Source organism: Mus musculus, chromosome 11 (genome assembly GCF_000001635.26).
Source record: "Mus musculus strain C57BL/6J chromosome 11, GRCm38.p6 C57BL/6J".
Lineage (NCBI taxonomy): Eukaryota > Metazoa > Chordata > Mammalia > Rodentia > Muridae > Mus > Mus musculus.
The window spans coordinates 113239692-113261097 of NC_000077.6; the positions used below are offsets into that span (position 1 = coordinate 113239692).

The following is a 21406-nucleotide window of genomic DNA, read 5'->3' on the forward strand; positions in this document are numbered from 1 at the left end:
TTTCTACTGTCCTGGTAAGCACCGCAAGCGACTTGGGCAAGACAGGATCTATTTGGATTATACTTCCAGGTCCTGGTTCATTGAGGGAAGTCAAGGCAGGGGCTCAGCGCAACTCAATTTGCTATTCCACACAGCATAACCTCTGACTAAGGAATTCGTTTCATAGCCAAGAAGTAGAGTAGGAACCACAGAGGCTGCTGCTTGCTAGTTGGCTAACAAGCCAGTGTATACTCACCTCACTTTCTTACACACTTCAGGACCACCAGCTTGGGGAATGATGTGTCCTTCCACATCAAATAACAATCAACACAATTCCCCCATAGACACGCCCACAGGCTAATCTAACCTGGGCAAGCCCTCAATTGAGACTCCCTTCTCAGGTGAGTCTAGGCTGTGTCTGGATTTCTAGATTCGTGTTGGGATTTTCAGGAGGACCATGGGATGCAAAGATGATAGAATATGGGTCCAGAGGTTTACCCATGCAGTTCCTTAGGGGCTGGCAGCAGTCACTTGTTCCTTTGGCTCATTCACTACATCATCCCTGTCCTGGAGCAGAAAGCAGTAGCCTAGCTCCCTAGGGGTCTGGGTGGTAGCTCCAAAGGTCAGCTGAGGCCACACGGGATTTATTTTACCTTCAAGATACCAGCAGAACTCAGGTACTGTCACCAAGAACAAACCTGAAGGTCGAGAGATGAACAGAATCCAGAGATGGTTCAAGGCTGCTGTTACCCGTCGTCACTTCTGACTGCCCAGGTGAGCAGGAAGGAGGAGGAGCTAAGTTTAATTCTTCCTCCTGAAGGGGTGGGCTAGGGAGGGGAACGTGTTGCGCAATGTTCTGTCTACCCGTGCACACAATCTTTCTCATTAGATGATCTGTATAGGGAGACGTTGGGAAAGCTAGTTTTCTAAGAGTTCCCACATATCTCTGGCCTCCTTGTCCTGTGCTAGAGGTCAGGTCACTCCAAAATTAATGACATTTGACCCTCAGAAGTGTGCAGTCAGCGGCCCTTTCTAAAACCTTCAGTTTGGTTTTGTTGGCACTTCTGTATGGTTTTCTCAAAGAGCTTTCTCTGCCACATATGCTTTCTACGTTTGGGCCTCCCCAGACTCAGTCTTGGAAAAGACTAGCAGGAAGCAGGAGGGGACAGCACAGTGACCCTCCAGGGACCCTGGGAAGCCAGAGGTCACTTCAGAGCATCTGACCTGTCTCATCGTAGCCAAGCAGGTGGCAGCTGGGGTTGGCACACTGCGTCTTTCAGCAGGTGGGCAGGTGGGAGACGGGTCCAAGGACATGCATTTGGCTCTCCGTGCATATAGGCTTGTCCCTTATCACAGCCCTTGCTCCCCATCACGGCCAAGGACTCCAGAAACTTTGTACAGATGTAGGCAGTATGCATCACCTGGCCCAAGACAGGCAAGCTGGAATCTGACCACACCCACAGCCTGACTGGGTTCACCCAGGACCTTAGCCAGAGGGAAGAGATCCCAGATCTCAGGAGCCTGAATGCTCGTGACTTGGGATGTCTGACCCCACCCTCAGGCAGGGTACATCCCACAGATGCATAAGTGTTTAATACACTCTAAACTTTTGTGTCTTTGCTGCATGGATGACATATCTCCATGTATAAAGAAAGGGAAAAGCCACTCCCCTCCTGGGGCCATTGGCTTCTGGCTTTCATACCCCTCCAACATGCACCAGGAGGTGAGCAAGGTTTGTAGGCTGGGGCTTGTAGTTCTTACCCTTCTCCTCTTCTGTGACCAAACCCCTGACAATGTAGAGCAATGTAGAGGAGGGAGGATTTCTTTTGGCTCTGTTTGGGAGGGTAGTGTCCATCAATGCCTGGTAGAGAAGTTCATGTTGGGAGGAATCTGTGTGGCTGGGACTCCTCACAAAGAAACTAAGTAATAAGGACAGCCCAAGGGAGGTTTTGTGAATGTCACGCAGAAGGGGAAATTAACTAGTCATCGGAGGTGGATGGATGGAGGGAGCTCAGTGAGGGAGAAAGTGATGTGGAGAAGGGGGATGGAGATCAAGTGTGGGGAGAGAGGGGGTGGAAGAGGGTTGGGAGTGAGAACAGAAATCGATGGGGACATCTCTGGGACTAGCTGGAGCCCTGGCATGAGGGGGAGGCTCCAGGGAGTCTATGGGGATGACCCTAGCTGAGACTCCTACCAGCAGGAGATATGGAGATTGAAGTAGGAGACTGTAGCCAGGGAGGACTTCCAGTGGAGGGAATCGAACAACAACCCAGCCACAAAACCAGTCCAAACTTTGTCCTGACTATCTACAAGATGGGAAGGGATAAAAATGGAGCAGAGATTGAGGGAACGGCCAATCAATGACTGGCCTAACTTAAGACCCATTCCATGGGAGAGAGCCAACCCCTGAAACTATTAATGATATCCTGCTATGGTTGTAGACAGGAACCTAGCATAACGATCTCCCAAGAGGCTTCATCCAGCAGCTGATGGTAACAGATGTAGAGACCCACAGCCAAACATCAGGCAGAGCTCGGGGTGTCTTGTGGAAGAGTAGAGGATAGAATTGAGTGAACCAGAGGGGACACTACAAAAAAGACCTACAGAGTCAACTAACCTGGGCCCATAGGAGCTCACAAAGACTAAACCACCAACTAAAGAGTATGCAGGCTGGACCTAGGTCCCCTACATATTTGTAGAAGATATGCAGCTTGGTCTTCATGTGGGCTCCATAACAATTGGAGCAGATGGCTGTCTCTGACTCTGTTGCTTGCCATTGGATCCTGTCTTAGTCAGGGTTTGTATTCCTGCACAAACATCATGACCAAGAAGCAAGTTGGGGAGGAAAGGGTTTATTCAGCTTACACTTCCACATTGCTGTTTATCACCAAAGGAACTCAGGACAGGAACTCAAGCAGGTTAGGAAGCAGGGGCTGATGCCGAGGCCATGGAGGAATGGTACTTACTGGCTTGCTCCCCCTGGCTTGCTCAGCTTGCTCTCTTCTAGCACCTAGAACTACCAGCCCAGGGATGGCACCACCCATAATGGGCCTTTCCCCTTCATCACCAATTGAGAAAATGCCTTACAGCTGGATCTCATGGAGGCATTTCCCCAACTGAAGCTCCTTTCTCTGTGATAACTCTAGCTTGTGCCAAGTTGACACAAAACCTGCCAGTACAGCTCCCCTTCCCCTAACTGGACTGCCTGGTTGGCTCTCAGTAGGAAAGAATGTGCTTAGTCCTGCTGAGACTGGATGTCCCAGGGAAAGGTGGTACCCAAGGAGGTCTGGGGAGAGGGGTTTGTAAGGGTGGGGCTGGGAGGGGTGGAGTGAGGAAAGCTCCGATCAGGATGTAAAGTGAATAAATAAAATAACTAAGGGGCGGGGGGTGGGGGGAGGACACCACCATTCCCTTGCCTCCTTTACTGACGTATGTAACCAGAAAATAGAAGTTCTCTCTGTGCATATCCTTAGTAATCTGCTTCAGAAGAGGGTGTTTTAGTTGGTTTACTATTGCTATAACAAAGTACTGGAGGCTAAGGTCTATATAAAGAAAAGAATTTACTCAGCCTAGAATTTTGGAGGCTGGAAGTCCACAACTGGGCAGTTCCAGCCAATCATACTCTGGTGACAAGTCTATATTAAGTTTTTCTTCTCCGCTGCTTTGATAAGTACCACAGCCGAAAGCAACTTGATGGGGGAAGGGGTTTATTGGGCTTACCCTTCCATCATTGCAGGAAGTCAAGGCAGAGACTCAAGTAGGTACCTGGAGGCAGGAACTGAAGCAGAGGCCATGGAAGGGTGCTGCTTGCTGGCTTGTTCTTCATAGCTTGTTCAACTTGCTTTCTTTTACAACCCAGAACCACCTGGTGACACCAGCACACAGTGGGCCAAGTCCTCCCACATCAACTATTAATCAAGAAATTGTCCCCACCCCAGACACGTCCACCAGTCAAATGAGATTTCCTTTTCTCAAATATGTCTTTTTTGGGTCAAGTTGACAGAAACTATGGCACAATTTTTAAAGGCCAATGATACCATGTGGGAAGGAGAGAGATCACATGGTAGGATAGGAAGGGCCATACTCCAGAATTAACCCAGATTGTAGAACAGTTCCCTCTAACCTCAAATTAAACAGCAACATCTCTCAACTTTGAGACATTGCTACATTGGGGATCAAGACTTCAAGAACCCCCGGGGCACACCCTCAAATAAGAGCAACAGATTGTGGCAAACATAAAACAATAAGCATGAGAATTATGAACCAAGATAATTTTAGGATTAAAATTTTCTTATATAGTTAGGGAGAAAGTGTATATATCAAAATGGATTCTAACATAGATGCTTTTAGAATGGGGGGCTGACACAACACAGAATGGGGGTTAGTTCCTTTTGTGATTGACATTTGATTGTATGAGGAATGGCAACAACTTCTGGGACAATGACCTTTGCAAAAATGAGAAAAGAGAGTTACAATAAAATGGTAATACCCTGAGTCAACCTTGTCTCTTCCTGTGGCTAACATCTGAACCCATCCCCAAATCTAGAAAACCTACCGTAATGGGGTTCCTGGTCAGGGTTAAGTTCAGCCAGTTCATGGGTATAGGATTCAAGTTCCAGAGGGATGTTTGTCTAGCACAACCCATTTTGTGTGTGTGTGTGTGTGTGCAAGTTTGGGTGTAAGTACAGCTCTGAATGATACAGTGGATCTGTATGTATATGCAAACCTCTGTTGGGTGACTATCTCTCCTAACCCTGACCTTGAAGAAGGAATCAGAACCGGAAGGATGGGGGCAATACCTAATTCTCCTGATGCTGTTGGGAGGGATAAGGGAGAGAGTTTCAGAAGAGCTGCCCAATATTTAGTCACCATCACCAGAGGCCATGGCATCTAATGGAGTTAACTGCTTTCCAAATACCACTGGGCTACAGCCTGGATCTCTGTCTTAGATTCACCTCATTTTCAAGCCTGACTCTCCACTAGATCCTCCACGTTTCTTAACATCTATCCATCAGTCACCTTTGTTTAACTAAGCTGGAGTTGGATGTGGCTTTTTGCAGCCTGGAAGCTGACCACTCATCCTGCTGTGAGCACCTCTTTCACTCCTGCTGGCGTTGTGTGGGAGACGGGCCTCAGCAGCTCTAGAAAGCGCTGGTGTTGAAGATCGCACGGAACACAGCTCATGCGCAACAAAATTCCCTTTATTGACATTAATCACAGTCACGAGGTCTTATCCGGCAGAAAGCATGATTTGCAGCAACAGAACTACACATGGAGACCTAAGAATAAAAATATATACGCACGTGCCAATCACCACACCAGCTAACCTCACCAGATAATCAAATCTCTGAATATGGCTTCAATGTGTGATTGAAGCCTTTGATCACCAGTGCGTCAGAAGAATGGACACACCCCGCCGAGGTTGGCCTCTGGGGTCTTGAGCATTCACAGACTACAATATCCATCCTTGGAGAGACGGAACATGTAAACACAGAGGCAAGATACTGATAGCCCAGTCAGTACCCAAATGCCAGGCTCTGGGGTAGAGTCTGTTCTCTGAGTCCCACATGCTTCTCAGCCATGGAGGGCTCAGATGCATTGGGAGAGCTGATGGCGGAGCTACATGTATGATGGGGTAGGTTAGCATGTAGTCTAGGTCCAGTCATCTCAGAAGTTTAAGTTTTTTTAAGAAAGGGAATGTAAAAATACCTCTTCTTACCCCAGCCCCCTTCCTTTCCCATTAGAAGCCCGCTGGCCAGATTCCCACAAAGCCCGCTGAAGCTGAGGGGCTCTGGGTAATAAGTTTCCAAGTGGCCAGCAGAGAAGGAGCCTTGTTAGGCCCTGAATATCATTCCCTAGAGTTGACTGAAGTAACCCTGTTAGTCAATGAGGGGATTGACTATTTGCCATTTGCTGGTATCCACAAGTCTCTCAGAAAAACAAAGGCTGTAAACACATCAAGATTAATAGCTAGGAGATCTGGGAGCCACTACAAAGTGCCTGCTCTTGTCATCTACAAAGAGCCCGGGGGACAGGGGGAAGCTCAGCTTAAAACCTGCTTACAGTACTCTTCAAAGAGCGCTGCGTGTTCAGGGTCACCCTCATTTCCATATTGCTCTAACATCAGCAATGTCAATCCTTGTCTTAGGACAAAGGAGAGAGACAAGCTGCCTTCCTTCCCTTGGTGTGTGGGTCCTCCCGCGCATGCCTCCCGCGCATGCCTCCCGCGCACGCCTCCCTAGAGGAAGCAGACCCTGTTTGAGCTGGCTCAGCCTCAGAAAGCAGGCTTCTGGGTTCATGTGGCTTCTGTCCCAGAATTCTAGGTGGACAGAGGGTCTATGGAGAAGGAGCACAAGGGGCCCTGGCAGCCTGCTCCAAAACCTCAGGCCAACATGCTCAGGACTTCTAGCCCAGGAGCTGACTTCTGGAGGTGACCCTGAGGTGTTGAAGTTGAGTCTAGTGAGGGAGACTGGAGGTGGGACAAGTAGGGGTTAGCCTCGACAATCCCACTGAAGAAAGATGCCTTCCACTCAGTGGTCCACACACAAATCTACAGTTCTATGACACCTTGAGATTACAAAGAAAACCAGCGTCTCCCTCCAAAGCAAAACGAAGAGTCAAAATGTGATCAGAGCTGATTTGGGGTAAGGAGACGGAGGGGAGAAAGGAACCGGGTTGTAATGAGAGGCTCATGGTCCTACAGAAGCCTGGTGCTTTCCTTCACGGAGTCCCACGGTTTGTCAGAGCTAGCCGAGGCCCACATCAAGGGACATCATCACCACAAATCCCAGGATGGAGGCCCAGGATGCCAGCTTCCCGTTGCCACTAGGAAGGAAGGAGAGGAAGATGGTGAGACTTAGCTGACCTTAGGCTGATGACCCCAACCACAACGGAGAGCATTCTACCAACAGTGGCAGCACTGATGGCTGGGTACCATACACCAAGCGAACGCTCCCTCTTGATCCCAAGCCACGCCCTCCTTAGCCTGCTCTCACGGTCTTCTGTGGTTCCCGGTCGGGGCTGCAGCACAGGGAAATCATTTGACCAGAGCTCTCCAGTCCCAGGCTTGAACAAACAAATAGGAGAGGGCAGGAGGACTGGGAGATGGCTCAGCAGTTAGGAATTCGGTTCCTATCACCCCCATCAGTAGGCTCACAACAGCCTATGATTATAGTTCCAGGGATTTGACTTTTAACCTCCATGAACACACACACACACACACACACACACACACACACACACACACATACACACACTTTAAGAAGTAGTGGCTGTTTCTTATGTTTTCTTCATGTGTGTTAGGGGAGGTTGTAGGAGCCATTTCTCCTCCAGCATTATCTACTTCTTTGTGACAGGTGACAGGATCTCTTGCTGGCCTGGGGACTCTCGGATTAAGCTAATCTGGCTAGCCATGGGGCACCAGGAATCCACCTGTCTCTCCCTCCCCAGTGCCAGGATTACAACCACATGCCACCGTGTCTGGCTTTTTCTGTGGGTTCTGGTGTGGCAAGCACACAATGCTGACGGAGGCATTTCTCCAGCCCTGGTTATTATCCCTTAAAGGCACTGATCTGTCGTGATAAACGAGCTTCACGATTATTCCGTTATACAAACCTGAAGGAAACTGTGTAAGGCCCTCCACTGCCCACCATCCCTCTTGACACCTGGCCCGTGGTAAGATATTGAAACACGCATTTATGGCTATCGCTGGCATCTTTGATTCCACCACTTTCCTCACTCGAGTAGAGGGGAGGGGGGAAGGAGAAAGAAGGGAGGGGGAGGGGAACGGGGGAGGGGGAGGGGGAAGAGGAAGATTGATTAAAGGTGGCTATTTCATAAGTTCCTGCCTTATGCCACTGTGTGTTGTCACATGCCTCCTCTTTATTTCAGTGTTAGCAAGCAGAGAAGGGACAGGGACAATGGTGGCCAGGGACAGAGGGATCTTGGGAGTAAGCAAAGGGAAGAGAAAGGAAGCGAGGGCCCAGTGGAGGCAGGGTTGTCTCAGACTAGGCTTGGGACAGGGCTGAACAGTAGCAACTAGCTCTCCACCTGATCTGGGCCTCGGGGATGATGTCATCCATGACCACGTAGACCATGGCACCAGCAGCAAAGGCCAGTGCATAGGGCAGGATGGGCTCAGCCAGTACCACCGCAAATGCTCCAAAGACCCCAGCCAAGGGCTCCACCATGCCGCTCAGCTGTCCATACCTGAGGAGGGCACAGAGACATGGACTGATGAAAGGAACAGAGACATTGACCAACCCAGACATGCCGCTTGACCAGACGTGCATGGTGGGCATCTCGTCTGGCCACGTTCTAAGAAGTAGCTCCTTACCCGGCTTTCCATGAAGTAGCTACCATAGCTCTGTACCCTTATTTCCTTTGGAACTTTAAGTTGCTTACATTGTCTTTGACAATGACAATCTGGTTGGGACATAACTTGTATCCCGTGTAACATTCACTGTGTAACCATTGGTTGTTTATTGGTTTGTGTATGTGTGTGTGTGTGTGTGTGTTTACAAGGTTAAGCAGACATCACCATCAGTTCCAACATCTTTATCCTAGAAAGATGCCCATGGCCATTAGCAGCCAAGCCCTGTTCCTTCCTCCTCCCAGCCCCTGTCACCATGCATCTCTCCATCTTTTTCTCTCCATATGTTTGTTGCCTTTAGATATTTCCTATACACAGAATCATATATGGTTTTTTTTTAATGGGGGGGAGGCTTATTTCAACACTAGCATGTTTTCAAGGTGTATCTTGCTATAGCATGTATCTTTCTCTTTAAAAAAAGGTTAGAATGTGTGTGTGTGTGTTGTATGTGTGAATGTATGTGTGTGTGATATGTGTGTGGGGGGGTGTATGTGTGTGTGTATAGGCCAGAGAGGTTATGGGTTATGTGTGCATGTGTGTGTTATATGTGTGTGTGGGGGGGTGTATGTGTGTGTGTATAGGCCAGAGAGGTTGTGGGTTATGTGTGTATGTGTGTGTGTGTTTGTGTGTTTGTAGGTCAGAGAGGATGTGGGTGCCTGCTCTGTTACTGTTTTATTCCCTTGAGACATGCTTTCTCACTGAAGCTAGGCAGGGAGCCAACAATCCCCAGCAAACCTCTTATTCCTGAACAATACTGGGGTTACAGGTATACATGGTCATATCTGGCTTTTTACACGAGTGCTTGTATGGCAAGCCCCCTCCACACTGAGTTATGATCCTAGCCTGTGTAGTAGAATGCATCTTTCTAAGGATGAGAACCAGTCATTGTATAGCTGTAGGACATTCTCCTACTTCGGCTGCTCATCTTTGATGCTTATGTTGACTGACAGGACACTGATTAGGAATGGTCTTGGTGTGTCCAGTTGTGGTAGGCATGTTTGGGGGTTTAGTGTGTAACTGTCCTCTTCTGTGGCAGAGGCAGACCGACCTGGCCATTTCTGCATTGACAGTATGTTCTCTCCTCTCCACCCCCAGAACCGCCATCTTGGCTTCAGATGAGATTCCTCACTTTAAGGAGGAATCACTTTATTTGAGTTAGCAAGAGGAGGTATGCACTGCTTCGGACCAAATGAGCTCTGATCAAAGCAGCCACACTGAGCACTGAATGAGCACTGAGAACAGCAAGGGCAAGAGATAAGCCGGGACCCCGTAGGCAGAAGCCGCCTGCTACAGGTACAATACCAATAGGCAGAGAATTCGGGCCCCCTTCTTGAAGTGGGTGCTCGGTAAGGTGCACAGCCTCTGAGCTCCAGTCTTTCCATCTGTATCCTGGAAATGAGGGACATCTCCTACAGCTAGCCTCCCCAGAAAGGAGGGCAAGTTGTATGAACTATGAGATCCTAGTCCCTCTCTGTCAAGAAGCAAAATTGGGCAAGGGGGAGAGACCCTGCTTTTGCTGTGGAACCTTTTAAAATAGATACTGCACCCTGTATCCTTGTGTTTTCACAAACAGACCAGCAGGACAGACAGCCCCCTGGTGTATTAGACCTCTGCCTGTGGTCTTGCTGTCCCTGGAAAATGTAGCTTTCACATCAAGCCCAGACCGGAGTTTGAGAGGGAGGAAAAAAAAAAAGCTTCACTTTGGGATCTTGATGCCGACCACAAATCTCTGTATCTCCCTCTCCTTTCTTCCTGGTGCCTCAACTATCTGAAAGGACAGCCGTGGCTTTGGCAGATTAGGAAAATCTCAAAGGCCACCCACCTCCCGTCTTTCCCAAAGCCTCTATTTGCGGGACTCTAACAATGGAGAAAGAGACCTGTTCAGAGTGGAAACACGAGCATTCAAGTACACGTACGGACTTGCAAGCCATGGGGCCTTGTACAATTGAAGGCATTTTTAAATTGTCCCCATTAGCTGTCTGTGTGAGCACTGTGATCTTACAATTGTAGGCCAGCCATTGTTTTAGTAAAGTAATGTGTGAGGCCTATGTCCCAAGTGGGGATATATGACAGCAGCTCAAGTAATGACTCCCTGGGTCACGTGGAGGCAAGATGGTCCTCGGCTGAGGACACTGTGACATTTTCAGGGGACATATTAGGGGGGAAGTGCTCAGTGCTGATAGCTATGGGTTGCTATCCACAGGGGTCTTTGAAAACGGGAATAGCCACTCAAGCTAGTCTTGTAAAAGTCAAAGGTCAAGAGATTATCTGGTTTCTTGGGGTCTCCACTGTGGGTACATTTACCCACATTTGTGGTGTATTTCCAGAGCATCACAACTGGCTTCCAATATGAGCCTGACCCTGTGAAAGGGAGCGGTTTATAGTCCATGTGACTCTCTTGAGACCCAATGGGCTGGTACACTCACCAGAAAGCTTTCCAGGTAGAGAAGCCTGCTCCACGCAGAGGAAGGCTGACAGCCAGGCCCTCTGGGAAATTCTGGATCCCAATTCCAATGGCCAGATTCCTGCAAAAACAAGAAGGTACAAGACCTAGTTAGCACAGCTTAGAGCCATCGTAGAGAGGACTTGCTTTGGTCAGACTAGCCTGTAGGCAATTGATTAGGAGGTCCCTGCCCACTGTGGGCAGCACCATTCCCTGGGAAGACGGTCCTGAGCTATATAAGAAAGCTAGCTAAGGATGAGCCTGTGAGCAAGCCAGCAAGCAGAGTTCCTCCAGTGTCTCTGCTTCAAGTTCCTGACTGATTTTTCTATCCCGACTTCCCTTAGAGATGACATGTAATCTGTAAACTGAAATAAGCCATTTTTTTCTCCTAAGTTGCTCTTGGTCAGAATCATAGTAATAGAGAGAAAATTAGAATAACATGTAAAAAGTCTTGTCTGAAATCATGCACCCATCAAAAAGTGGGGGCCTGTTAAGTCCTGAAGCCCTTCTTAGGTGCCAGGGAACCAGGCATGGCTCTATGGTGGACAAAGAGAGAGGGCCCATGGGTAGGCAGTAGCATCATAGGAGGGCATACCATCTTCCTCCTTTTGCCCTCCTGCCCTGAGTCCCTGGTCACTCTTTGTCTTTAGTATGCTATAGTGCAACAGAGAACACATTGGCTCCAAGTCGGGATGGAGCAAGTTCTGCCATTGTATTACTGCACAGGTCTGTGTCAGTCACTGAACTTTTACATGTCTGTGTACAACACAGAGATACTGGCCTCCACCTTGAGGGACAATCTAACAATGCCTGAAAGGTTCACAGAGAGATAGATGTTCTGTGCCCTTGAGTTCCTGTTTCCTGTAGTTCAGAGATGAGCGTAGCTCATTTTACCCAGAAGCCACATGAGAACCGGTACGAGGAAGTAAAGACACAGAACCCGAAGGTGACACCGATGTGGCTCCAGGCTCAGGTTTCCCATGGACTCTTGCTGCAGTTTCTCTGGCCTTGGGTGGTGTTTACTGTGACAGCCTCTGGCTTTCTGCCTCTGCAGGACACTAGGGGCTTGTGTTGCGCACCTGAGTCCAATGCTAGGGACCTGTCTTAGAGAGACTGCTTTGTGCAGAAGTCAGAGACTAGATCGAAACGAAAAGATAATAGGGAAAGGAGGGCACACAGGCAACACATAACTGACCAAGGGAGATGGGGCACACGCATGACTATCATAATGTGCACACTTAAACCCTCATGCCAGCTTGCAAAGAAAGCTCAAGTCATGCCACAGGAGGGAACAGGGTCAGCCTGAGGGTGACGTAATGGTAATTTGAGACTGCCTCCATCTCAGTTTGCCAGGTCCTTAGGGGTAGTCCCTCCATGGAAGGCCCTTCTGATAACAGCGCTTCAAGGGCATTAACTAGCAATGCTGGGCCTGGGGCTTGCAGGAGTCATGGGTGGACTAGAGAGAAAAGAGAGTCAGTTGCCTTACGCTTGACTCTTTGGTCAATTGACTCCTGTCTGTCCACTTTGCTCGCAGTAGGAATTTGCACCTCAGCTCTGGAGAGATATAAGGGGTGGGGGATACAGACCCACAGCTGGGCCTACCCTGTCTTTACTGGCCACTCCATTCCTTGGCCCCAGACTCCCAGGAAAAGAACACAATTTGCTGCCCTGAAAGCCCATCAGGCCAGCTCTGGCCATGGCCCTCCGGACTAGATTCCAGCAAAGAGCACCACAGATAACACTCAGTATTCAATATCGAACCTCCACTCTGTTTGAGGGCTTCATCTCACACCATATTTGCCTTTGTCCCCTGTCACTGCATATGTACCTGTATCTCATATGGGGCTCGATGACCCTGTACCCTGGGACCATTTCAAGGAGTCTTTTAGACAAAGACCGACCCAACCAGAATTGAACTTATAAACATTTAGCTGGCATGCACTTCCTTTAGTTCAATCATATCTTTGAATTCTTGGTCCCCAGCTTGTGGAACCATCTGGGACAGACTAAGAGGTGTGACCTTGTTGGAGGAGGTGTGTCACTGGGGGTAGGCTTTGAGGCTTCAAAGGACTAATGTGCCATTCCCAGGATGCACTGTGCCTCTTGCTTGCAGTTCGAGGTCTGAGCTCCAAGCTGGTCCTACGGCCATGCCTTTACTCACCATCACAAACTCTAATCCTCTGAAACCATAAGCCAATTAAACGCTTTCTTTGATGAGTTGCCTTGGTCGTGGTTATTGCAGCAACAGAGAAGAAACTGATACAGAAGTCTTGTTGGCTCCTGATTAGGATAAAGGACCCTATACTTCTGTTCCAGTCAGCCACAGGGAGAACTACAGTTTGTTCTGGAAGCTTCTTCTACCAATTTTATGTCCAAGAAGACCCTGAGCTCCTAATCCACAAGGGGGAAACACCAGGCATACATTTCTGTGGAAACAACACATCTTGAGAATAAATTCCTTCCAGTGTTTCTGTAGTCCCTGCTGTCTTCCCTATAGCTGGCGGCGGCCTGGTTTATATTCAGAGTCATCTCTTGCCTCTTCCCAAATGGTGGTCAAATACGACCAGTTTCCTTGACCTGATACAGAGCCCAATGGGGGTCAAACTATGCCCTGTGTCTCTTCTTTGATGCAGAGGCAGAGCTTGGTGGCTGGCTAATGGTCCACTGTTAGTATCCACCTTTCCATATACACAGGACAGGAACATGACCTATCCTAGGTATGTGCATGGAGCCACCAACCCAGTGTCAAGTTGAAAGTGATGCTTCCTGTCCAAAGTCCTGCTGTCCACCAGGCAGGTTGGGGAAGCCTCCTCCATATCCTGCCCCGGAGCTGAGCTCTGATAAGCAGTACAGAAACCCCATTCTTCCACCCCTGGCAACCCTTGTTGTCACTGCCCTGCCCTAGCCCTGGCGCAAGGTTTAGAGCCACACCCCAAGATCCCGCCAGGTCTTTCTCTGCAGGGCGATGCTTTGCTGTATGATCAGGAAGTCTATCCTGGTCATTCCTGAGCTCCAGGGACATGGTGAGGGCTGAAACTACAGCCCCTCTGCCTTCTCTCCCTCCTACATGACCCTTTTAAATTCAGCTCTCCTTTATGTGTGTGCACAAGACATACACACACACATGCACACACAGCCAGCTGTGTTCCCATTTCCAACTGTTCATTGTGCTAGTTTCTCATTGCTGGCACAAAATGCTTAACATAAGCACATTAGAAGGAGGGAAGGAAGGAGGGAGGGAGGGAGGGAAGGAGGATCGGTTTGCTTTGGCTCACAGTTTCCAAGCATTTAGTCTGTGGTCACCTTGCTCCACTATGTCTGGTCGTAGGGAGAGATTATCATGACAGGGAGCACAGGGCAGAGCAAAGCTGTTCACAGGACACAAAGGAAGCAAAGAAACACAGGGGAGCGACCTGGGACAAGAGACATGTCTCTAGTGACCTACTTCTAACTAGGTCCCACCCCTGTGAGTATGTATCTGCTAGCCCAGATGCCACTGAATTCTGAATCCATCAGTAATGACAAAGAGGGGTCAGAGCCATTACAATCCGATCATATCTCAATGACTGGATTGATTGGCTGGGGGCAAAGCCTTCGGTGCATGAGTCTTCAGGAGACACTCCATATCCATAGCACAACAGATACCGGATGGGCAGGGAAGGCACCCAGTGGACGGGGTCTTCCTCTCTCCTTCATCATCAGCATCAGCTCTGAGGTGTGGTTTGAATCCACAGCTCTCAGAACCAGTCCTCCATTCCAGTTACCAGGGAGCTTTCCCAGAGGCCTTTGCCTGGGGTAGCTCTGCCGACTGGTGCATTATGGGACGAGTTCCTGCAAAGTCTGACGGGAATGCTCTGCTTGCGGATCTACAGCTGATGCTCAACGTCAGCAGCAAGGGTGAGGATGAAGGCAGCGGTCGAGGCCATCTCCATTGTGAGAGCCTACGCTCTGCTGTTTTGATCGCCAACACAGGTTGGGAGCCATGGACACCAGGAGCCACTGTGGCTGTGTGTGGGTTCTGCAGACTGGGTGTCTGCTCTACGTAGAATCTCACTTGGGGGCCCCTGGAGGAGATTCCAGGGAACGAGGGCAGGACCAGCAAAGCAGTAATGGATACAATGGCAATATTCCTGAGCTGGTAGAAACACAGGGACTAATGAACATCAAGGAGAGGGGGAGGGAGAGAGGAATGAGGAAAGGGAAAGAGAGAGGAAGGGAGGGAGGGAAGGCTCAGCTGTCAAGGAAAGTCTTTAGAGGACAAACTCTGAGTAGTATGCTGGCAGGGATGGCAGACTGTGTGAAGGAGAAATGTGCCTAATGTAGAGCCGATGGCTTGGAGGAGGCCCCACCACAGTCTTTTGTACAGCCATCCGTGACTTCTGACCTAAGCAAGCACTCTACAAAGGCATTCCTGGGCAAATAGGCCTGGCTGACCTCCTTCCTTGCAGCTTGGGGAAGGGAGAGCTGAAATGAGAAGGTTTCCTTTCCAGGACCGGCTACAAGGCTCTAAGCGGTATTTATTCAAAAGGGCACTGGGCCCGCACGGGATGACACACAGACCTAAACCCACTGCCACACCCTTCAGAGCCAAGCAAGTTTCCTGCTGCCGGGTTTCCCCCAACACCAAGACACGTTGGTAGTATGTGTCTCTTTCCTGACCAGCTATGCCTCCTGGGGGACATGAGTGGGGGAAACATGACCAGAGGGCCAGCAAAGGGTTTACAGGATAGGGACACTGGCGGCTGGGGCTGGTATGTGGCTCCCAGAGAGCCAGGCTGCAACCGCAGGGGCAGGAGCAGCCCCTGAGGAGGCCTCACCGGGGAAAGGTGAGCCAAGGGTCTGTGTGGAGGGGCTGCCTCTCTCATCAAAGTTGGCACTGGCTTGAGTGTTCAAATTTCTGCTTTCCTTTCCTCGGGGAGTCAGAATTTTCCAGGGCGGACCAGACCCAGAGGAATGGCTACTGGGGGGTTTGGGGGGACAGAGGACTCAGAACTAAACTAGGACTGTCCCAGGACACCTTGGGGGGTGAGCTGGTTCCCTTGCAAGGGCAGGTGGCAGAGGCAAGTCCCAGGGGAGGACTTTATATCTGGAGAAGGAACACAACATCTTAGAAGAGGAGCAGATACGTATACAACAGCTAAGTCAGGGGCTGAGGATGTAGCTCAGTTTGGATAGTGCTTACCCAGCATTGCAGAAGGCTCTGGGTTAGATTCCTAGTGCGGAGTAAGCCTTGGGGAATAAATGTCCATAACCCTAGCGCTTGGGAGATGGAGGCTGGGGGGGGGGGGGTCACAAGTACAAGGTCAGGCTCAGCTTCACAGCAAGTTAGAGGCCACCCCCCCCAGCTCGCTCCCTCCCTCCAGACAGACAGACAGCTCCCTAAAACCCTCAACAGCCTGAGGATGTCAGAGCAATCCTTGTAGGCTGCTGTCTCCACCCCTGGGGGTGAGTGACAGTACGGGCTAGTCAGGCACTGTTGCAGGGACTTCAGAGGTGGCAGTGGCAAGAGGGAGATGGATGCCATGCTCCAGGCCTAGGCTGGCTACAAAGAAATAACTCGGGCTGTGTGGGGCCAGGACATTGCTGGGGACCCCCATGGGTGGGAAGAATGGAAGGAGGTGGGGTGGGGAAGAGGCTGGGTTCAGTCACAAATACTGAACTCTCAGCAGACAGAGCAGCCAGGCCCACACAAGGTGCCAAGGAGGTACAGGCAAGGTCAAGGGTGCCCATTTACAGACTGGGCCTCTTCTGTCTGGATCCAACTCCCTAGAAACACTCGCTAGCTGGTCTCTGTCATTCCTTGATCTGAAGCCTGGTGGAGGTGCAGAGGCAAAGGCCTAGGTCCCTCCAGGTTGCCAGCTAAAGAATAGCCACCTTCCCTTTTCGTCACAGGCCATTCACGCCAAGAAGCTGCCCAGTGCTTAGGCGTTTCCTTAAAAACCTAGGGGGAGCCAGAATGAAGCCTGACTCTCCTCCCTCAGCCTCCCAACAGCTGCCCTCCTACCTACCCTGCCTGCTGTGTTTTCCTCAGGCCAGCCTCACCTCTCAGAGAACCTGGGTGGCAAGGGGCCCACATAGGGGACCTTCATTGTTACAGTAGCAGACAGAGATGCCTTTGGAGGCTGCGTTATCTGTAAGGAGCCAGACAGATTCGGGTGGGAGCCTGTGCCGTTATTATGGCAGGATCTAGAATCACTTGGGAGAGACTGTTCTCTGAGCATGTCTGTGAGGGAGTCTGTAGATTGGCTTGGCTGTGTTGGGAAGCACTGCTCTACGGGCTGCAGATCCGGACTAAATAAAAAGGAGAAAATGAGTGAGTGTTCGTTCATAGCATTGGCTCCCTGAATATGGATACAGTGTGACCTGATGCCTCAAGCACCTGTGGCCATGTCCCCCCACCCCGCTCACCTCCCCCACCCCCACCCAGGATGGACTGTCTTCTCTCAGACTGTGAGCCAGAATAGCCATCTCCCCCTAGGTTGTTTTTATTAGGTATTGTTGCTAGAGCAATGAGAAAATCAATTAATACAGAGTCCTAGAGACTGAGCCAGCACCAGCTTCATCTGTAAAGTGGTGAAGAACTTCCTTCACAAGGTGCTTGCATGAATGAGGGATAGTCACTTTAAGGTCCCAGGCTGGAGGCCACGTAAGGAATGGCCTTACACCTTCTCAGCTCATCATGTGAGGTTCTGGTCCATTCTGGGTACTTGGAAAAGCAGTGTAGGGAATTTTTTTTCCAATGGCTCTTCATTCCTTTTGGCGTGTGGATCTCATAGTGGGTACTCCTTACATGCTAGCTACTGTTAACGCTACCCAAGGCTTCCATAAGAGGTAGTCCTGAGCTGGGCACTCAGAATCCTTTGGCCACTGACATTACATTATGGTAGTGGAGGTGGGACCTCTCATGTCTTCTAGTCACAGCATGGCCAGGTGATGCTCTCCTCCTGAGTGACCAAGCCTAAGCCATGTGATACTTGGGAGCAAAAGAATCCACTGGCAAACAACTGCCACACATCTCAGAAGCTTGGCAGTGGCAGTGGATCCAGAAACTGCATGGACAAAGTGACACTCGGGGCTTTGGGGACAGCTCTGACAGAGTTGGGGAGAGAAGCGAGCTTCAGCCAGGAAGATGTGAGCCAACCGACCGGATAGGGCAGCTCTAGTCTTCCCCTCCCACTAAGTCAAAGCCTACAAACACTACCAATGGTGATGACCTTCAAAGACTGCCTCTTGTGGACACCTACCCTCTCTGACACTATCTTACCACACTTGAGTGGCTTTAAAAAGAAAACCCAAGTGCTAAATAGCCCAACCCAAGCCCGGGGCTCTGTCAAGGTCAAAGGCCGTATCTAAGTGGCCAGCATCCTGTTTCCCTGGTGCTGAAATGACTCGCTCAGAGGGTAGATATTTGGGGATGGGTATCCTTGAAACCCATTTATTGGCCACTACACTCAGACATGTTGCTTAAGACCATCTCAGGCCTTGAACTCGGCGTAGCCTCTAACATGAGACAGCATGGAACATACACCAGGAGACATGCAGAGAGTCCTGTGCACCCCACTGCAGCAGCCTGCAGCCGAAACAAACTCCTGTCTTTGATTACCATGCCCATTAGACAGAGCCTGGGGTCCTCTGGCTAGAAAAAGAAAAGATGATACTTTCTTGTGTATGTAGTATGGATAAATGCTGGGCGCGGTTGGAAGTGTTCTACATGGAGCAGCAATGGCACCCCGCCAGGTTACCTGGCTCCACTCCCTATCAGGGAAGCAGGAAGTGCCTTACACCTTCTCAGCCCATCACCTGCGGTTCTGGTGGCTTGAGAGAGCAGTGTGGGGGACGTTTTCAATGGCTCTTCATTCTTTTTGGTTTTTGTTTTAGAAGCAAAGAAAGAAGTGTGTTGTGTCTGTGTGTATATGTGTGTGTACATGTATATAAGTCTGTGTGAATGTATATATAGAAACACCGCAGTCTCAGGCATCCTATTGAAAAATGTTTTCATTGCTATGTTGTTCCATTTCTTTTTAGAAGCAGGCAACATGTGTGAATGCGCACTCGTGCATGTATGTGTGTGTGTATGTGTGTGTGAGTGTGTGTATGCACTTGAGTGCGTATGGAGGGAGGGAGCCACTGCATTTCTGTCCATGTAAATGTGAAGGGCCAGAGGCCGACATCACTTATTTTCCTAGACCATTGTCTTATATCCTAAAAATATTTGTTTTAAAGTATGTGTGTACATGGTGCACACATGCTTGTGTGTGTGAGGGTGCACATATGCCACAGCACGTGTGTGGAGGTCAGAGGGCAACCTCCCGTGACAGTCCTTGATGTCCACCTTGTTTTGGAGTCAGCGACTCTCTTGTTTGTTGTTACACTGTAGGCTGCAGCATGGCTGGCTTAGGGGCTTCCAGAGCATCTCCCTGTCCCCACCTCTCACATGGAGAGAAGTGCTGGGTCACAGACATGGACACGGACAAGGACACGGACACGGACACGGACACGGAGCAGACACAACATCGCCTGACTTCTGAGGATCTGAGCTTAGGTCATTAGGCTTGGTAGCAAGTGCTTCTCTTCACGGAGTCCTCTCCATATAATTGTTTTTGAGACAAGGCTTCTCAATGAATCCAGAGCCCACTGATTGGTTAGACGGGATGGCCAGCAAGCCTGCAGGACCCTTTAATCCCCATGTCCCCAGTGCTGGGATCACACATGCCACATGCCAGGTGCCTAGTCACACATCTGTCTTTGGTTTTTTTGTTTTTTGGATTTTTTTGTTCTTTTTTAAGCACGGGTTCTGGGGATCAAACTTGGACGCTGATGCTTGTATAGCATTTTACTGACCAAGATATCCCCCAGCCCTTAGGCATCTTGCAAAGAGCTAGGCTAAGCAGAGTTGAAGGCTCTGGGGAGGTTCACTGTGGGGAGACAATGCCTGTGGCTGGATTTGTAAGGACAATATGTGAGAATCACCAGACCTCCTTGTCTAGGTCCTAAGACACTGGTCACTCTCCAGCATCATCTAGGTTCAACTGGGGGGAGGGGAAGTTTCTTACATGTGGCACCCCCCTGAACTTGAGCAGTGGGACCCACAAGCATGGACCATTGTTCAGCCTGAGGTTTAGTTCTGAGCTTGGTGGTGAGCTTTCTTTGGGATATGTGGTGGAGGGGCTTATGGACTTCGCCACAAAGCTACCAGGGGAGGGCCTAGACCTCTTACAACCTTGATCTCCAGGCAATGTTCCCTGGCCTGCTGGTGAGGAAAGGAGAAAGGCGTATTTGTGACAAAGCCCCACTTCACCCCAGCTTTGGGAGCCTCCCAGGGGCAACGAGCATGTGTGTGCTTGCGTGGCAGGCCCTTACATACTGTTTTGATTGTTATCGTCCTGCCCTAAAAGACCTGATTGTTCAGGCCTGGTGATGACATCACCGGCTTCCCACTCGGGCAGCCTGTCAAGGTGTTTGATGAGCCTGCAGGTGGGAAGGGGCTGGGTGCTCCCTGCAGGGCTGCGGGTCCCTACCCGCTCGGCAGGGCTGGCTTAGCACGCAAGGGATCTTCCCCACCCTTCTCTTGCTATTCTGAGAGCCTGTCTGGCTCCGACTCAGATGACCCATCAATTCTGCTAAAGTCTGCTGCCTTCCCCAAAGTGGGCAGGGAAGGGCACCAGGTGGCCAGGCCACAAGGCAGGGTGGTGGCTGAGGGTGGTTCAGGTCATCCATACACAGCTCTCTTTGTGGACGTGCAGAACAACAGGTATGCATGGGATCTATGATCCCAGAGTCAGGCCCTTGGGACTTTGACCTGCTAAGACTACCAGCAAATAAAGCCAACCCTATGCATTGTCTGGATGTGAGGCCACCTCAAGCAGCGGGTGGTTCTTGCACCCAGGCGCTGTGTGTGCTCTTGTGTTCAGGGGAATGCTCTCAGCCCCAGCAGTGCTAACTACGTTAGCCCAACCTGGGTCCATGCAGCTGCCCGTCCAAAAAAGATGAGCAAATAAACCGAGTCTCACTCAAATAATGGAAATATACATAGCAACTGGAGTGTGAGATCTGCTTCTATAGGTGGGAGGCCTGAGCCATTACACAAAACTGTGAAAGAAATTAGGCAAAACAAACAAACAAACGAAACACTATTTTCAACAGTCCCATTTTAAATAAATAAATAAATAAATAAATAAATAAATAAATAAATAAGTTAATAAATAAATAAATATCTCCAATGGGCTCTCTTCTTGACTGATGCCTCTGAGGGAAGTTAGGTGCCATGTTGAAGTCACAGTCAAGTAGCCACATGAGGAGTCTCAATGGTGAGGAGGTAAGGCCTCTTGCCAAAAGCCATGTGAGGGCACCATCTTGGAAGTAGATGTCCCAGTCCTAGTCAAGCCCCCAGGCTACTTTGACCCTGGCTGATCTATTTACCGTGACCTCTTGAGAGAACCCAAGCCAGAGTCACTCAATAAAACCACCTTCAAGTCCCTAATCCCCAGTGCTGATTAGTTTTAATGGTCAACTTGACTAGACCTATAATCACCTGGGCAGAGTCTCAATGAGAAATTACCTACCTACCCCCATCAGGTTCGTGGGGCCGGCTGGTACTATTCCCTGGCAAGAAA

The 21406-nt window shown here is 49.8% G+C and overlaps 1 protein-coding gene across 31 annotated transcripts in view; it reads right to left on the reverse strand.

Moving 5' to 3' along the window:
* Positions 1–5159: 5159 nt before the first annotated feature.
* The window catches only part of Slc39a11 (solute carrier family 39 (metal ion transporter), member 11), a 405350-nt gene continuing 389103 nt past the window's right edge, over positions 5160–21406 (reverse strand). For 21 of the 31 annotated variants that reach the window (XM_030246280.1, XM_011249239.3, XM_011249237.3 and 18 more), the window contains 3 exons: positions 10777–10875; positions 8029–8187; positions 5160–6804 (listed from right to left, as the gene is read on the reverse strand). In XM_030246280.1, the coding sequence (XP_030102140.1) occupies positions 6726–6804; positions 8029–8187; positions 10777–10875 (337 nt within the window). In that variant the 3' untranslated portion in view covers positions 5160–6725. The remainder of the gene's footprint in view (positions 6805–8028; positions 8188–10776; positions 10876–21406) is intronic. The other 10 variants (NM_001362943.1, NM_001362942.1, NM_001362939.1 and 7 more) reach the window with 1 other exon arrangement.